The 18,303-nt window shown below is 36.6% G+C and overlaps 3 protein-coding genes across 20 annotated transcripts in view; 1 reads left to right on the top strand and 2 right to left on the bottom strand.

The window, feature by feature from the left end:
- Positions 1–18,303, bottom strand: part of Trpgamma (Transient receptor potential cation channel gamma) — a 141,536-nt gene that overhangs the window by 79,037 nt on the left and 44,196 nt on the right. For 13 of the 15 annotated variants that reach the window (XM_074139921.1, XM_074139919.1, XM_074139920.1 and 10 more), the window contains exon 1: positions 4,339–4,571. The exons of the other annotated variants lie outside the window; for them this stretch is intronic. In XM_074139921.1, the coding sequence (XP_073996022.1) occupies positions 4,339–4,432 (94 nt within the window). In that variant the 5' untranslated portion in view covers positions 4,433–4,571. Of the gene's footprint in view, positions 1–4,338; positions 4,572–18,303 lie in introns of those variants that run through there. 15 annotated transcript variants of the gene reach the window in all.
- Positions 764–2,407, top strand: LOC141460195 (cystatin Pr17a-like). The gene is made up of 3 exons (XM_074139958.1): positions 764–903; positions 1,930–2,067; positions 2,149–2,407. Exons 1-3 carry the CDS (start codon positions 889–891, stop codon positions 2,290–2,292), a joined length of 297 nt encoding a protein of 98 aa, XP_073996059.1. The 5' UTR covers positions 764–888; the 3' UTR covers positions 2,293–2,407.
- LOC141460194 (cystatin Pr17a-like) lies at positions 10,620–16,422 on the bottom strand. Of its 4 annotated transcripts, none has more exons than XM_074139953.1 (3): positions 16,240–16,422; positions 10,961–11,098; positions 10,620–10,878 (listed from the first exon to the last, which is right to left on the bottom strand). In XM_074139953.1, exons 1-3 carry the CDS (start codon positions 16,405–16,407, stop codon positions 10,735–10,737), a joined length of 450 nt encoding a protein of 149 aa, XP_073996054.1. In that variant the 5' UTR covers positions 16,408–16,422; the 3' UTR covers positions 10,620–10,734. The 4 variants fall into 4 exon arrangements, with proteins under 4 accessions (XP_073996054.1, XP_073996055.1, XP_073996056.1 ...); XM_074139954.1 differs by having other exon boundaries at positions 10,961–11,095; XM_074139955.1 differs by lacking the exon at positions 16,240–16,422 and adding an exon at positions 13,230–13,429.

Here is an 18,303-nt window from a genome sequence, read left to right as displayed (position 1 = left end):
ATTCTATTTCTGTAGCCTACTGTGGCGCAGTCGCAGGCAAACGGGGTAAACTTGGCAAGATGTAAACTTCAAGCCATACACCCTTTACACACCATCACAAATATTACGAAATGTAGTGGCCAAATTCTTTATAAGTCGCCAATTCGCTCCTGTTTGACTATTTAATTGGATGGATTACATTTATCCCCAATAAAAAATACATTAAACCAATTCATACGAGAACATCGATTATCTCAAGTAACCTTTCAGTACAAACTTGTGATTCTCCAACTACATAGAATTGGTGGTTTCACGTAATAGTTAAGTTGGCTGCTAAAAAGAAATCCACTGACCCCAAACACTAACTACTGAATTCTAGGATGTCATTGAATTTTTGAATACAAATTTCAATTGTCTGAATTTCTGCCAATTAGGTAGTGGCCGAAGACACCGAGCTCACAATATCGGTCCATCCTTTCAGCGCCAGTACTCGGAAGTCAAGGTTAAGGCCCAGAGATTTTTCGTTTTTAGGATGTTTTCTCCGCAAGCAGCTCACCAATCTCAGATTCAAATTAATTGCAAGAAACAGATAAAGAGCAATCTATCCGTGCCCTTAGTAGTGTGTCGCTTCAAACTTAATTTATCACCTTCTTATTAATTTGATGTTTGAACCGAATGATTTGTTTTTCGTTTTAAGGAATGTTTTACTAATTACTTAACATTAAAATTTTCCAAAACTTACAGCACGCACTTGAAACTGTTGGACATTTATAAATGGACGGTGATTAATATGATTGCGATAAGCTTGAAAACAGGTTTAAGAGCAGTTTAGCTGTAACAGTACTCAGTACAGATTCAGACATTGATAAGAGTACAGTTTGGTTGTCATCGTAAAATCATTATCTCCTCATGGAACAAGTCAAGGTAAAAACTCGGCCTTTCTATTTTTCACTAACATTTTTTCCTCTGAAAAGAAATATTTCGGTCGTGGACATTTTGTAAGTCGAGGTCTCATCGAAATTGCAACAAGAATTTTGAAACACCTCATAACATCTTCACTGCCTGCAATAATAGCAACTAGATCGGAAAACTTTCTTTTTACAGTTAATTTTGCGAACATTAAGTTCCCTTTCTTATCCAGGTGGAGTAAGCTTGATTGCCAGGTAGGTTCGTTGATGTACCGAGAACCAGTGTTTCAACTTTTGAATTCCATATGTACACTGCTGGTTTGCAAGTTTACCAAGAACCAGGGTTTCAACTTAAGCGCTCAATATATAATTTCCTGCTGAACCGATTTCTCTGAAAAACGTTCAACGAGTGAACATAGCACTAACACATAGGAATCAAAACAAACGTACTACTTGACACTACTACTTACGCACTATGCAAGCCACTTTACTGAGAGCAACAATTCGCTGGGGAAAATTGTAGGTACTGTACTACAATTGTAGATATTTACTGTAAATAAACAAATGTGCCTCTTTTTTAGAAAACAATAACTGTTCAGATGAAGCAACGAAAGGTATTTATGACAGCCTTCCAGCATTATAGTCCCTCCAATTGGAATTGTTGAAACCCAAAATGGCATATCCCTCTTTTTTATCAGATTACTATTTGATTTGTATTTAGTTACGATGGCTTTGCTGATGCAAGATACACATTATTCTAAGCAAATTTTTTTAAAAGTAAAATTACTAATTTTAGAGTAGTGTCACTTTCCTTGCTGGCCAGCGAAACACTTTTGTGTGCGTACTATTTAAATAAAGAGTGTATTTAAATAAAATCGTAGTTTTTTTTGTTTCAAATCTTAAGGCGCATTAAAATAAACGCTTCCGATAATAGTTGGTGTCTGTGATTGAGTTTTACTGGAAATGTAGGTTAACGGTTCATTAGTAGAATCTTGGTCCTGCCTTCCAGTCTGAAGAATGCTTATTGTAACCATGTTGACAGGAGAAACTCGTGATGGTGGGAGGCGTTTCAGAACTTGAGAATCTTGAAGACGCCGAATTCAGAAGCTCTCTTGCCACAGTTGTGTCCAAACAAAATGCTGACATTGAAATTATAAAAATAATCAGCGCTAAAACACAGGTGCAGTTAACAGTTTACAATATTGCCGATTATCTGCGTTCTTACTGAACGAACAATATTCAGTGTATGTGTTGATTGCAGGTAGTCGCCGGCCTCAAGTATATTGTCGAGTTCGAGGGAAGAGTCCGCCCCTCGGACCAACTGAACACCTATACCGTCTCCTATGTAATGCAGCCTTGGATATCAAAGGAACCTCAATATGTAGAATTTAACACAAAATCATAACAGTTTATGTATATGTTTGGTAAAATTTTTTTTCGTATTATTGAGCTTAAATGGTTTTTTATTTTTGGAAATTTCAGCAAATAATAAATAAATAACTATAATTATTTCTCCAGAACCTCATTTCATCTTAAAGCAGCGTTGTAACAGTAGTCCTTACCGTTATACTCTCCTTTATTTCCTTATCTATCCTGCAATATCTAGGTATTTCAAAATTTGTATAATATAATTATGTTATAACATCGGGGAGAAAAATATTTGCAAAATGTTGCAAGAAAAACGCTTCAATCTGTAATTTATTATCTTTTATTGGTTTATTTATCTCTCATTTTATTTGGATTTTTATTTGTATTTCAAAAATCCCATTTATATTGTTTTTTTTCGTTGTAAGGTTTTACTAATTACTTTTAATTTGTTTATTTATTTTTCAACTTTAATAGATACAACATACAAAAGAGATGAGTGTAAGGAAATGGCGCAAATACAAGTGCACGCATATATGTTAACAAATTACTTAACATTAAGATTTTCTCCCCAAGTGATTGTCTGACTGGGAGTGTGGACGGAGTTAATTAAATATTAATATAAATTATTAAAATCAAGTTAAGTCTGAGTTTCATGACGAAGGCAAGTGGTAGGCCAGACTCCATTCTCGGGCTTGCAAACTCATTCATTACTGCGCAATTACTATTAACACGTGGCTACAACAGCCGAATTGTGATAGGTATCTTAATTTAGACTTAGCGCAGCCTGCTAACTAGAGTGCGTTGCAGCAGATTGTCTGCGGGCCAGACAATTCACTTGAATGCCTTTTCAAATATGCGGCAATCACTTATTGCCGCATACTTGTTCCCACGAACGTTCTTTTCAATAAAATGGTACTTTCATCACCTCCCCAGCTTACCACAACTACAAATCAGTGTTCATAAAACAAAAGCCAAAGCTCTACTTTAGAATGGAACTATAAAAACAAATATCAAGAGATTTAAATTATAAGCGTCTTCCTTTATACTCCGAAATTTCGGAATAAATAGTTGTAAATAGCATTAAAAGGTGATAAAATTGTATCTAGCACTAAATTGGCACCCTTGAGGTGAGTCAAAATGGACCCCCTCCCTTGAAACCTAAAAAAAGAATTCACGAAAAAACTAAACAAATCAATGTTAAGACTTTCTGGTGTGTAACCATGAAATCTTGGAAAAGAGAATCCTTGTGAAGATTTAATTAATCATTCTCGTCGCAATGCTGTTTGGTATCAACAGCTAGTCACAGCATTAATCTGAAGAAGTTTAGAAGGAGCCTTTAACCTCTCCATCTAAAATGGATTTCCTTCGAAAGGCACACCACTACAATGATGCATGAGCAGAGTTTAAAGGAAATATCAAAAGAGAAACTTTCGTAAGAGAAACGTGACGTAAGAAACCCACCCTAGTGTGTGACAGCTGAGAATCTTGCGGAAATCTATAAGTAGCCTGAGGTATTTCTGATTGGCTGACAATCTTGGTAATGGCCAGTCATGAAGCAAGTGACAAGTTATAGAGGACCCTAATTGTGATACCGGAACATCCCTGCCCGAGAAACCCTTCAAATAAATCTTCCTGGACAGATGATTTGTAAAATAATAATATTTTCATTCAGGGAGGAGTGTGAATAATATTTAAAGGAAATCATGGCTACCTTTCCGGTAAAAATACATAATCTCTTGAGTAAAGTCGCTGTTCCGATTAGAGGGTTCCTGTCAACCCTGTGGTATTTTCGCCAAACAGTTCAAATCATCTTCAACTTTTAGTTTCACAAATCATCTTGCAGACTATTTGCAAAAACCATTTAATGTGCAAAGATCTCTAAAAATCTAAACTCAAAAAGTAAAGCCAATTTTTTGAGGCATGCTTTACATCCAAATAACAAAGTAGGAGCTGAAAACGTGTATTGCTGGTGTAAATTCCGAAATATTAACAGTACCGCAATATTTGCGCTCACTTGAGTAAATTAAAATAACAACTGGAGGTGACGAGCTGTACAAGAGGCAAGACAAGAGATAAGACTGACCTGGAGGAAAGAGACATCCAGTAAGCACAGATTTCAACTTGCAACGGTTTCTTCTGGGTAGACTACGACCAGATGAGCTTGAAGAGTGGTTCATAAGAGCGAGCTAGCGGACATGGCGACACTCTCCACAGACTAGTGCACAGAAGCCGAGGACCACAGCCAACCGCTGAGGAAGTCAGCGGGAAGACAGTGGGCGGGCGCCGTGTCTAAATATAGATCACCACCACCTCCTCCTCATCCACACACATCTGCATAGCAAATACCTCCTGCACGAGCACACTCTCTCGCCTATAGATAATTTTTACCAACTTGAGACTTTTCTCCTGCCTTCCTATGTCCTCTTACGCGCCATCCAAGTAGGCGTGTAACTCAGCTGACATACGTACTGCAAGCAGGTAAACATTAATCCGCGCAGTTTGTTTCTGTCGTGCAAGGTTCTAGTGTCTGGATGAAAAGATAAAGAAAAGAGATCACATCCGATATCTTGCCATTAGTTACAGCCATTGCTCCACAACCTTTTTCTTACCCACAAATTTCTTCCCCGAATGTTGCGGCACACCAGAATTTTTTTTTTTTCGGCGCATCAACTGCTGGGTTATTAGCGCCTCACACCAGAATTATGAGTACTTTTGTAAATAATGTTTTGTTCAAGTCGTAAATGTTAGTGCTTTCCCAAAAGAAACTTCCGTTTTTAGAAGGCTGTAAAAATAAATCACGAAGTCATCGAATAATAAATTTTACTTACACATTCAGCAACACATCCGACCGCATTGGCAACTACACTCCAGATAGTCGAACAAATGAGATGCCTGAAAGTGTTATGTTTGGAAAATTAGTTTAATTTCATTAATGGCACGCAGCAATTAAAAAAGAAAAAACTTCCTTTTTATAATGCCGGCATTTAAACGAAATACTCGAAAAGCGGCACCACACCTTTATTGTTTTCGATAAAAATGTTGATTTACAGTGGCCAATTGTATTTCTCATATGTGAGCCAGATACTACACTGCCGGACCCCGAATAGTGCTCTCTCGTACATACAACATTGCCCGTCACTGGACAGTGAGCTGTAAGAAGTTCTTAAGAAGAGAAATCAGAAGGCCAGCAACTGGATTCGAACCAGTGATCTCCGCGTTGGAATCCACACTATTCGCTAACCACTCGGCTAATCCCCTCCCTTTTTCTTCTTCGTCTTATTATTTTTATTATATTGTTATTGTCTATAAGAATAACCATTTACTGATGTGGTTTGGCACACCGGTCGTATAGCACTGAATAAAGGTCGAACGATTCACTATTAAGTTCCATTTGTTTCTATTCAAAGCCTGTCTAGATCTTGACTTTGCCACCATAAGTGCTGCTGCAAGCAAAACGTGGGAGTCCAGAGTTTTGGCTTGCCTATCCGTTGATGGTGCCCAGTTTAAACAGCTTCTTTAAAAAAAAAAATAGGGTAACTTTGACATTTAACTGAAATTTGTTTTTCATATTTTAAATTACCATAACTTTTGAAAAGCCTAACCGATTAAAAAAAAAAAAAAAAAAATTAGGAGCTCAAATGTTATAACAATATGCAAAAAAAAAAAATATATAACGTTCCATTTGAAAAAAAAGTTGGATGCTGTATCACGAGATATTGGAGTTTAAAAAAATGGGTCAATCACTGAAAATAAACTAGGCTAAAAATGATTAAAAGCAGTCAAAAAACTGGGACTTCGAATTAATTTCGAAAAAACTTTGTATATGAAGTCGTCTAGATCCCCATTCAATAGGGAGAATATCCAACTGGGAGATTATTCCTTTAGAGCAGCAACTCAGTTCAAATATTTGGGGACCATTTTGACTGAGAAAAATGAAATAGAACAAGATATAAAGGCTAGAATTGCTGCAGGAAATAGGTGTTATTTCTCCCTACGGAAAACCATCTTGTCCAAAATGATGTCACGAAGAGCTAAATTGCTAGTTTACAAGACCATTATCCGACCGGTAGTTACCTATGGCTGTGAAGCATGGGTATTGACCAAGGATAATGAGCGTCTTCTAAATATTTGGGAAAGGAAGATTTTAAGAAGAATATTTGGTCCCGTAAAAGTAAATAATATTTGGAAGATCAGGTCTAACAATGAGCTTCGTGACATATATGGCGAACCAGATCTGGTTTGTTTCATTAAAGCCGCCAGATTAAGATGGTTAGGGCACGTAGAAAGGATGCCCGAAACAAGAATGCCCAAAAAATTGTTATATGGTAATCCAGGGGGCAGAAGAAAAAGAGCACGTCCTCGCTTAAGATGGCTGGACGATGTCGAAAAAAATTAGGAGCTCAAATGTTATAACAATATGCAAAAAAAAAAATATATAACGTTCCATTTGAAAAAAAAGTTGGATGCTGTATCACGAGATATTGGAGTTTAAAAAAATGGGTCAATCACTGAAAATAAACTAGGCTAAAAATGATTAAATACGTATTTTTTCGAAATTTCCCACCCTTTTAAAAAGAAGTTGGTGGAGCATATAACTCTGGTCACCATGTGTTTCTGCCAATCCTAACCAATACAATATAAAATATAAATCTTCCATTATGGATACTGATAGTGATACCAACCTTTTAATATCTGGGGTCAAGAATTTATTCATAATAAGGGAACCTCGTCCACCAATGTTCTCTTTTATCCTACTTCTCATGACAACATATCCTACTGTAATAAAATCATTGATGGTACAACAATCTACTAATACCTTAACCAATTGATGACTGTTTTCTTAATACGTAGTAACTTAGTACTAAAATAAGGCGGCGCCATAAAAACTCCAAGTTATAGGAAATGGCAGAAACTCCATGATTACATTGGCTCATGACTTCCTCTTGCCGCAGTCATTCTAATTTAGGGATTTTCTTATTAAATTTACTTAATCGAGTTGTACTTGGATGTTAGTGACTAAGATTTATGAATGGATCTGTCAGGTTGTCGATCATTTGCTCTCCTATGCTACTTGAACTCTTACTCCATTTTGAAACCTGACCCTCATACCTCAGAAATCGAAAAATAATGTTTCTAGAGAAAACTTTACGATGGCTTTTTTGCCCGAGCGATAGTCAGAAATAAAATGAATTCTTTTTTAGCAGCTACCACTGGAAACATAAGAAACTCAGAATAAATTTGATATTAATTACAATCGGCACCATTGAAATCCGATAAGAAAGAGTTTAAATGTAGGCGTGAACGCCATTAAAATATTAGATTTGATTGGCTACTCTAACCGCCCATATTTCACACCGATTCTTCGGCTTCCTCACTGGTTAATTATTTTACATTATTGACTTCCTAGAAATAAGTAGTTAAAATAATTTGTGAATAATAATTAAATAAATAAAGTGTATCTTGGGTTTGAGAGAGCTTAAGTCGGGTACCATCGGAGTTCGCAGCCAAGGTGTGAAGATTGAGAGTCCTGTGATTACAGGTAAAGTGTTCACACACACATACACAGACAAATAGACTAAAAACCACTCAGCGGCCCTCAAAATGCAAATTTCCTTTGAAATCTCATTATCGAAAATCTGCAAAAATTTCTCGAGTGGGCGGAAGTAAAGTGAAAAAAAATGTTTTCTCCAAAAGTATCTTTCTCCCGTAATGGTACATTCTCCCGTAATGGTACATTCTCCCGTAATGGTACATTCTGCCGTAATGATACATTCTCCCGTAATGGTACATTCTGCCGTAATGATACATTCTCCCGTAATGGTACATTCTCCCGTAATGGTACATTCTCCCGTAATGGTACATTCTGCCGTAATGGTACATTCTGCCGTAATGGTACATTCTGCCGTAATGATACATTCTCCCGTAATGGTACATTCTGCCGTAATGGTACATTCTGCCGTAATGGTACATTCTCCCGTAATGGTACATTCTCCCGTAATGGTACATTCTGCCGTAATGATACATTCTCCCGTAATGGTACATTCTCCCGTAATGGTACATTCTCTCGTAATGGTACATTCTCCCGTAATGGTACATTCTGCCGTAATGGTACATTCTGCCGTAATGATACATTCTCCCGTAATGGTACATTCTCCCGTAATGGTACATTCTCCCGTAATGGTACATTCTCCCGTAATGGTACATTCTGCCGTAATGGTACATTCTGCCGTAATGATACATTCTCCCGTAATGGTACATTCTCCCGTAATGATACATTCTCCCGTAATGGTACATTATATTTTAGTAAAGATTCCAACTTTAGAGAAAATATTCAAGTAGTAAGTTTGTGAATTGCTGTAGGAGAAAGTAGGAGGAGATGAGGTCGGGCAGTTGATAGGGCCGGTCCAGTCACGCTAGCTCAAGAGCTGAACGTTGATTTGTTAAGGCAGCGCTCCCGGCCTGCTCCCGCAAACTAACTTATTGATTCGCTGGCAAAGTCCTCAGCAATAATCACTTCCGCAACGTGGCTCCAACGTTTCTGATAGTTTGGTTAGGCCAGTGCACCGCCCTGATCATTATCTCCAGCTACAGATAGGGGGCGGACCCAATGTTCCACTTCCCTATCTGATCTAGAAAGCCCAAACGATTTAAATAATAAATCTATACCTAACTTGGTATTCACAGCAAATTGACCAAACGCCCATTACTAAGTTTATTTCTAGAGCGATTTGATTCTAACGAGCTCAGAATATCATTAAGTCTTAAGGGTAAAACGGATCTAAACCTTATGGAGTAATGTAAAAACCAATCTCGTTTAATTAGTGGAATATTTACAGAATAAATGAGGAAGTGAGAAAACTCTGCAATGCAAAGATGCAGACGTGCATTTACTTAACAAAAACTTCAGGAGTATTACGGTTCTGTGCCAAGAATTGAAGAATTTTGCTGGACATCTCTCAATAATCTGAGTGTTTGTGATCCCAATACTACCGGCCGAGTAAAGTATTCTCCCTCAGCCAAAGAGTCTTAAAGAAGGCATTTAGTTAGCTAATATAATTCTGAAGTACTGAAAAATGCGAAATCTATAATATTTCAGTTACATTAAATATAGAACCAACAAAAACAATTACACCCTGGTTCAATCTCCAATTCGTTAAAAGTGAAGGAATGTTATGTACAAATAAGCCTAAACCTCACCATTATTTCGACCAATACTTGGCCCTTTTTAATAACACTCTCATTGAGCGAACTAATTTTTAGTACAAATTGTAAGTTACAATTTGTTTATGTCAACTGCGATAAGAAATAGTGTGAGTGAATGTAACAGAGTTTTTCCATTAATTTGTGGCTAAACTCTGAAGATGTGTGCCTTTCGATTGGTTACCGATGGCCGAGCTCAACATGTCAACTCAATTCAGCTCAATTTGTTTAAATCTATGTACGTAGCTCTCTTTAGTTGAACAGAAATAAAGTTCTGTGGCATAATATTGCCACCATATGCTTCACGCCAGACCGTCCCAGAAAATTAAGAAGGCTTTATTGAGACTTGCTCTAATTGAAACTTGTATTAATCAAACACAAACTAAAATAATTAAAATAAAAGACGATGTTACACAAAAATTAAACATTAAATTTGGCGCTCTTGAGACTGAAACTGTAGCTTAAATTTTCTCTTCATATCAAATTGAGATTTGCATTTTGAAAGTGAGCTACTAGATCTGCCAGTATGCCTTCTAAAAATTTAAAGTTGACTGTAGATATTATTTAGCTTTAAAATAAATATATAAAAATAACAAAGATATTGACTTTTGATTACTTTAATTTTTAAAATCAAGTCTCTTCATACGAGTAAAAAAAAAAAAAAAAACTTATAATATATAAAAATATAGGTATATATTTAATATAAAAACTTATAGTATATAAAAATGGAGGTAGGTAAATATTTTGATATTGGTGAAGATTTATCTACAAAATAATTTCAATGACCTGTCGAAATTCCATCTTTAACGGAAAATCAACGAGGGCTTCAAATACTTGGAATCGCTCTTCCAATCTCATTCTTAGGGTAATATTAAGTAATTAGTAAAACCTTTCAACGAAAAAAAAACAATATAAATGGGATTTTTGAAATACAAATAAAAATCCGAATAAAATGAGAGATAAATAAACCAATAAAAGATAATAAATTACAGGATTGAAGCGTTTTTCTTGCAACATTTTGCAAATATTTTTCTCCCCGATGTTATAACATAATTATATTATACAAATTTTGAAATACCTAGATATTGCAGGAGAGATAAGGAAATAAAGGAGAGTATAACGGTAAGGACTACTGTTACAACGCTGCTTTAAGATGAAATGAGGTTCTGGAGAAATAATTATAGTTATTTATTTATTATTTGCTGAAATTTCCAAAAATAAAAAACCATTTAAGCTCAATAATACGAAAAAAAATTTTACCAAACATATACATAAACTGTTATGATTTTGTGTTAAATTCTACATATTGAGGTTCCTTTGATATCCAAGGCTGCATTACATAGGAGAGGATGTAGTTGTGCACTTGGTCCGAGGGGCGGACTCTTCCCTCGAACTCGACAATATACTTGAGGCCGGCAACTACCTGCAATCAACACAGACACTGAATATTGTTCGTTCAGTTAAGAACGCAGATAATCGGCAATATTGTAAACTGTTAACTGCACCTGTGTTTTAGCGCTGATTATTTTTATAATTTCAATGGCAGCATTCTGTTTGGACACAGCTGCGGCGAGAGAGCTTCTGAATTCGGCGTCTTCAAGGTTCTCTAATTCTGAGACGCCTCCCGGCATCACGGGTTTCTTCTGTCAACATGGTTACAATAAGCATTCTTCAGACTGGAAGGCAGGACCAAGATTCTACTAATGAACCGTTAACCTAGATTTCCAGTAAAACTCAATCACAGACACCAACTATTATCGGAAGCGTTTGTTTTAATGCGCCTTAAGATTTGAAACAAAAAAAACTACGATTTTATTTAAATACACTCTTTATTTAAATAGTACGCACACAAAAGTGTTTCGCTGGCCAGCAAGGAAAGTGACACTACTCTAAAATTAGTAATTTTACTTTTAAAAAAATTTGCTTAGAATAATGTGTATCTTGCATCAGCAAATTCATCGTAACTAAATACAAATCAAATAGTAATCTGATAAAAAAGAGGGATATGCCATTTTGGGTTTCAACAATTCCAATTGGAGGGACTATAATGCTGGAAGGCTGTCATAAATACTTTTCGTTGCTTCATCTGAACAGTTATTGTTTTCTAAAAAAGAGGCACATTTGTTTATTTACAGCAAATATCTACAATTGTAGTACAGTACCTACAATTTTCCCCAGCGAATTGTTGCTCTCAGTATAGTGGCTTGCATAGTGCGTAAGTAGTAGTGTCAAGTAGTACGTTTGTTTTGATTCCTGTGTGTTAGTGCTATGTTCACTCGTTGAACGTTTTTCAGAGAAATCGGTTCAGCAGGAAATTATATATTGAGCGCTTAAGTTGAAACCCTGGTTCTTGGTAAACTTGCAAACCAGCAGTGTACATATGGAATTCAAAAGTTGAAACACTGGTTCTCGGTACATCAACGAACCTACCTGGCAATCAAGCTTACTCCACCTGGATAAGAAAGGGAACTTAATGTTCGCAAAATTAACTGTAGAAAGAAAGTTTTCCGATCTAGTTGCTATTATTGCAGGCAGTGAAGATGTTATGAGGTGTTTCAAAATTCTTGTTGCAATTTCGATGAGATCTCGACTTACAAAATGTCCACGACCGAAATATTTCTTTTCAGAGGAAAAATAGAAAGGCCGAGTTTTTACCTTGACTTGTTCCATGCTGGTTACCAAACTGTACTTTTATCAATGTCTGAGTCTGTACTGAGTACTGTTACAGCTAAACTGCTCTTAATCCCGTTTTCAAGCTTATCGCAATCATATTAATCACCGTCCATTTATAACTGTCAAACAGTTTCAAGTGCGTGCTGTAAGTAACAGCAAACAGTGAAATAATAATTTATTATCCAGGAAGTTCCTAAACTAGATATCGATGTTCGCTATTAGTACTCTCAATATTTTAAAATAGCCTCTATCCAAAAGCAAGATATACATTAACTTTAACCCAGGATTTGGCATTCCTGGGTCGGATGCTGGACAGGTCTCAGTTTCTGCTGAAGCTGTCGTGTGTATAAAAGTTGACGATTTGTTTAATGATGAGGGATTTAGATTAACTACAGATGTCTTCTATACTCTTGAAATCCTTTATGCAGAGGCTGGGCCACTTCCGCCTCATATTTGACGAGATCAACTTTCAGTAGAACGTTGTACTATAATTACGCTAGTTAGTTTCGACTATAGTCCGATAGTTTCTGTTAAGCATTGTTATTTCATATTTTTCTGAAGGTGGTACAACATACTAATTAGTCAGGTTATAAATATTGCAATTGCCGTTCCCTAAGAATAATTACAATATTGGGTGGAACGCTTGGGTGTCTGGTCAGTTCGGAGAACAAGGTAGTATTCGGGATTTCCACTGATTGCAGGCTGCCCGTTTCACCAACTCTAGGTCTTGTGTATTTCGGATTCTTTTAGTGCACAATCGACACCCGGACATTATTTTTTCGATAGAATCTGTGCTGCAATAGCTCCTGACGGTAACTCCTCCGTGGCAGACGGGTTTTCGCTGCCGTGGAAATCCACTGCATGAAATCTCTAAGAAAGATACTCAGCGCAGTGCACGACAATGTACTAACTTTTCCAAAATCTATGGTGCACTACTAACTGTTCCAAAAAATCTTTTGTTTACAGTTGCTTTTCTCTTTTTTTATATTCTCCCAAAAGTCCACAATGTTAGCTCTTTGTCAATATCCGAAGGATAATAAAATCAGAATCTTCAAATTAGGTGTTATGTGTTAATGACTAGTTAATTGCAAGGAGGCTTACCTGGCGAACTGGGTCGTTGGTTTGCATAGAGAAGTGGTCGGGTAACTGTTCACGAGCAGTCAAGGGGTGAAGGGGTAGGAATGCATAGAAAAAGAACAGAAGTTCTGATGGAAAAATGATGCGTTATTAAAATTTAGTAGATAGATGTTCAAATTGACGTGCACATATTTCACCATCCATTCACATAACTGATGGATCTGTACTAACAGTGCGCGGCTGGCGCAAGGTGAGGGACAATGACGAAGGGGGCCGAGAGGTTCCGACTTCAGCCGAGTCCCAACTTTTGAGAGAGAGCGCGACAGTCGTAATCGTAGAGTTGATTAGTTCTTGGTTTAGGTTGATTTGTATGTTAGCAATCAGTTATAATTATATAAGGCGAGATATAGAGAAATATAATGAAAGGATTACACGAGAAATTATAGAAGAAGCTAACTCAACGAAGAAAGTCAAGAAGGCTCTATTTCCGGATAAGAAATGGATGACGGGAGTTCAGAATGATGAGGGAAAGCTAATCTTAAATCGCAATCAGATCGTTGAAAATGCAACTTTTTTTTACAAAAAGTTATATTCTATGTGCGAAAATCAAATATGTGAAGGGGTAGGTGAGACAAGAGGAAATAAAGAAGAAAAAATAGGCGATTTCTCGGAAGAGGACATTATGGCTAACATTAAGAAGTTGAAAAAAGAGAAAACGCCGGGTAGCGATGGCATTACTAATGAAATCATAAAGTTAACTGCACCTTATCTTCTTAAATAGTTAACCTTGTTGTTTCTGTCTTCTGGAAAAATACCGGAGCAGTGGAATGAATTTTTTTTTTTTTTTGGCCTCTCGTGCCAAGCGAATCAGCCATGGAATGAAATTAATATTATACTTGTTCATTAAAAAGGAAGTACTCAAGATTTAAACAACTATCGCCCAATCGGCCTAATTTCGAACTTTTGCAAACTTTTTAGTATGACTCTAAAAGAGAGAATAATAATGGTACTAAACGATAACCAACCGGTTGAACAAGTGGGATTCCGCTCTGGCTACTCAACTACAGACCATCTACAGGTGATAAATCAAGTAGTTGAAAAAGCTAAGGAGTATAACATTACCATGTATATCGCTTTAATTGACTTTGAAAAAGCCTTTGATAGTGTTCGGCACGATTTTCTTTATCGAACCTTGCTTGATCAAGGTGTACATCCAAAATGGGTTAGAATTCTCTACAATATGTATAAAGATTTAGTAGCACGTATTGTGATGGATAGATCTGGTCCTACTTTTAGATTGGCTAGAGGAGTTAGACAAGGAGATCCATTATCCCCCAACATATTCAATGCCGTCCTAGAGCATATTTTTAGAGGTCTAAACTGGGAAGAGGTGGTGTTAATATTAATGGAGGCAAGTTGAACCATTTGAGGTTCGCAGATGATGTTTGTCTTTTCGCTTCCTCAGTGGACGAATGATAAAGCAACTTCTTGACCAAACAGGTAAAGCGGGCTTGAAGATAAATGCCAAAGAAACAAAGTTGATATCAAACAAGCCGGAAAAATGTATTACTATAAATGGAGAGAAAGTAGATTGGGTAGAAAATGCAGAGTACTTGGGACAACTGATCTCTTTTAGGAATAAAACTACAGAGGAAATTAACAGGAGGATTTCTATCAGTTGGAGTAAGTATTGGTCCATGAAGCACATTTTCAAATCTAATTTGAATATAGTAACCAAGAGGAAGGTGTTTAATGCCTGTAAAATTCCCTGCCTTCTTTACGGGTCGCCACTTGGTCTATGACCAGAAGAAATGAACAGCAGCTGAGATGCACGCAGAGAGCTATGGAAAGAAGTGTTTTGAGTATTAAAACGAAAGATAAAGTAAGGAACAAAGAGATTCAGAGCAGGGCTGGCTTTCTACAAGCAGTGCAAACGGCAAAAAAGTTCAAGTGGAGATGGGCAGGACATGTATCTCGAGCTAGAAACACCTGGACAAACAGTGTTACGGAATGGTGTCCATTGGATAAGAAGAGGAATAGAGGTAGACAGTTCTTAAGATGGAGAGACGAGATCCAGAAATTTGTTGGATCTAACTGGAGTTCCAGGGCTAGAGATAAAGAGATATGGAGAGAATTGGAAGAGGCCTTTACACAGAAATGGGCCTAATTCCGAAAGCAAAAATGTGTTCATTTTTTTGGTTTTATTTTATTGTTCTCTATTTATTTTTATTTTAATTTTATTTTGTTCTATACAGTCAGAATTTAATTTAATTTCAGTAGGTGTCTATAATAAAGAATAAAAATAGAAAAAGAAAGAAAGAATGGTATTTTTTTTTTAATAAAGGCTTTATTTATTATTATCATTATTATTTATTAATCAGTACTAATTATGCGCAACCAGCGGAGAATGTGCGAAGTCTAAGATACTCGGTTAAGCATAAGAAACTCTGTTCCCTCACTTCCAAAAAGAAGACCCGTAGGTGAAGGTTAATAAGGGTGTCCAAAGAAATCAAGGCGTGGTCACTAGTGAAAACAATCATGCCCAAAGGTCGCAAGAAGATTAGCAACGAGGGCACCATTGAGTGGTAAATCGTACTCGCTCAATTTCAAAGGAAATTTCAGTTTCCTTTTATTGTAATAAAACTCACCTACAATATTTATAGAAAAAGGTGTACTGAACGGGAAAACCACTCAAAGATGCTCTATTCTCAAGTAAAATCGAGTCCTCTTTTAAAGCCATAATGTCTAGTCAAAATGAAGGAATGCTCCTGCTGGTTGATGCAAAACTTTTTAGAAATGCAAAGAACTTGAAAAGCGGAAAAATGGATGGTTTAATAATTTTGTTCCAGTTCGAAAGGGGTAAAGAACAACTTTTGAAATAATAAAAACTTCTGGAAATTGAAGCAATGTCAACTCTGAAAAAGATAATGATTAGATGATCTTGAGAATAATCTGACGGACAAGATCTGGTGATAAAAGTATTTCTAGCAAGAAACAAGCAAAATGGAGTCTTCTGCAACTCTTAAATACTTACAGCACCGATCATGTGGACGCCAAGTAGGGCCACTGTTGCCAACACTGTCAGCTTGACTGCACTCATGGTGTAACTGAGTGTAGGTGCTGGTTTGCAGCCTCTGTTATATTCAGGCAGCGCGTCATCACTGACAATCGCTGCTAACACCTCCTCTCCACCAATCAGCATTCAGCCACGTCTCAGATTTCAATAATTTCCTTCTTTCTTCTGTCATACTGAACGGCGCATAATACTTGTGCTGAGACAAGTTGGTTGTTATTTTGGGCCTGTTCACAACTATTTTTTGGGGACTTTTAAAAAAAGCTACTGACAAAGACTGATAACCATTACGAGTTGCTATTATGTTGTGGGATTACGCTGGATATCCTGGATTATTCCATTAAATTGTTTAAGAATTTTAGATGATGCTTGTTAAGGATGATATCTGGGAACCTTTTATGCTAGTTAGGTGCACTAGTTAGTTGTGTTCAAGCCAAATTTTCATATCGATTATTTATAGGATATAAGAATGTTGGTCTTGTGAGTAAAATGTAAAAAGAAAAGGAATTTAGAGAATGGTCCTTTAGGCTAGTGGGCTCAACCCCAAAATTCAACAATCACAGGTAGCTTCATACTTGGTTTTGAACTTGACCTCGCTTTGCGAAAAGATCCCTTTGACGGAAGTGCCATTTTAAATGATTTGGCCTTATTTATTATAATGGAATTTCCTTTAAAATCGGCATTCTCATCGCGCACGCGCGCATCTAGTGATCTAAAACTATTATTTGAAACTTTTTTTTAGGATAATCGAATAAGGGCACTTCTACAACAAGGATGGAGACGTTGTCCTTAAAAGTGCCATTTCGCCGTTATATTCACACCTCCCCCACCACCAGATAAACTCACTTGCGATAAGTGAAATCTTTTGCTGAAATTCCGAGTTTACAAAAAACTCCTCTTATCGGTAAATCCGCTTATCGACTTTTTCACTTTTTTGAGAATTTCTTGAAATTGATCACATTAATTTTCTCTCTTCTTAGTACACAGATCTTGTACATCTAATCTAGAACTTTTATTTATATCATTTTCTACGTAAATAAGAAAAAGATACTCTTGTTCAGTGAGAAGTGTTAGTGATAAAGGGGTAAGACATATCTCCCCAGAACCCCAAAGAAATCAATATTCTTTTATAAGCAGTTACAAACCTAAATTTGCCATAGGCTTAACTTAATTCTTGTCGAAGTTCAAATGTAATCTTTTTATGACAGCCTGGTAAGCTGGATAGAGGGTCGGTCTATATTTTTCCAACAAAGTATATTTAGTTCGGCATTTGGGAAACTGAATATTAATTTAGAACAGTCAAAGAACAATTTCAGAACTGGAAAAGAGCTTAATCCTTCCCAAAGTTTTAAAATGAAGAGCTTAAATAAAGTTCTCTGAATGAGAATTTCAAGTGGAATAGGCCTAGATGTCTGCAGATTTACGAGTTTCTAGGGCCAAAACAAGGAATAAGAAAATCATTAGAACCCTTTTCCAAACAAATTAGGAAATCCTGGAAAAACACTTCTCATTCCAGTGAGATAATTAAAGTTAGACATGACGTCATACATGTCACATGACTCTAATAGAACAGAGGTAAGACGGCGCCTCTTCACTTCTGTCCTAGGCCTTCACTCAAGAAATTGTTCTGCCTTTTAGTCACTGGCTGATCCGTCCTTTGTGAATGGAAAAATTACTAATCTATTATCAGTGGCAGCATCCGCACAAGCGATCGTGCAACATGTTCACTTAGGCGTTATCAGCTTATCAATTTCCAGACAGTATATTGATAAGTTAATTTACTGTAGGCAGTATTTCCTGCATTATCTTTAAACAGCGAACTTGGAATTGTCAACCTCTATCTTATCAGTTTTAGGCCATTTCTTTCACAGCGATCCCAGATGTTCTGGCGCAATATAAAAGCCTTTCTACTCTCGCTCTTAGTTAATGGATAAATAAATCTGGTGACACACCTAACCTTTAGTTTAAAAATACCATTTGCGATTCTGACATCAATCAATTCATTTATTTACAGTGGATGTACAC

The sequence above is a fragment of the Rhodnius prolixus genome, unplaced genomic scaffold (genome assembly GCF_049639745.1).
Source record: "Rhodnius prolixus isolate KJV_2025 unplaced genomic scaffold, Rpr scaffold_6, whole genome shotgun sequence".
NCBI classification, from domain to species: domain Eukaryota; kingdom Metazoa; phylum Arthropoda; class Insecta; order Hemiptera; family Reduviidae; genus Rhodnius; species Rhodnius prolixus.
Note: the sequence above shows the minus strand (reverse complement) of the source record. Positions and strands in the feature narration are given on the sequence as shown.

Excerpts from the sequence above, each read along its gene's own strand:
- LOC141460194 (XM_074139953.1), bottom strand. The coding sequence starts at position 16,407 with ATGCTGATTGGTGGAGAGGAGGTGTTAGCAGCGATTGTCAGTGATGAC. Across the intron at positions 11,099-16,239 it reads GCGTCCACATGATCGGTGCT|AAGAAACCCGTGATGCCGGG; the intron begins GTAAGTATTTAA and ends CCATGTTGACAG. Across the intron at positions 10,879-10,960 it reads TAATCAGCGCTAAAACACAG|GTAGTTGCCGGCCTCAAGTA; the intron begins GTGCAGTTAACA and ends TGTTGATTGCAG.
- LOC141460195 (XM_074139958.1), top strand. Across the intron at positions 2,068-2,148 it reads TAATCAGCGCTAAAACACAG|GTAGTCGCCGGCCTCAAGTA; the intron begins GTGCAGTTAACA and ends TGTTGATTGCAG.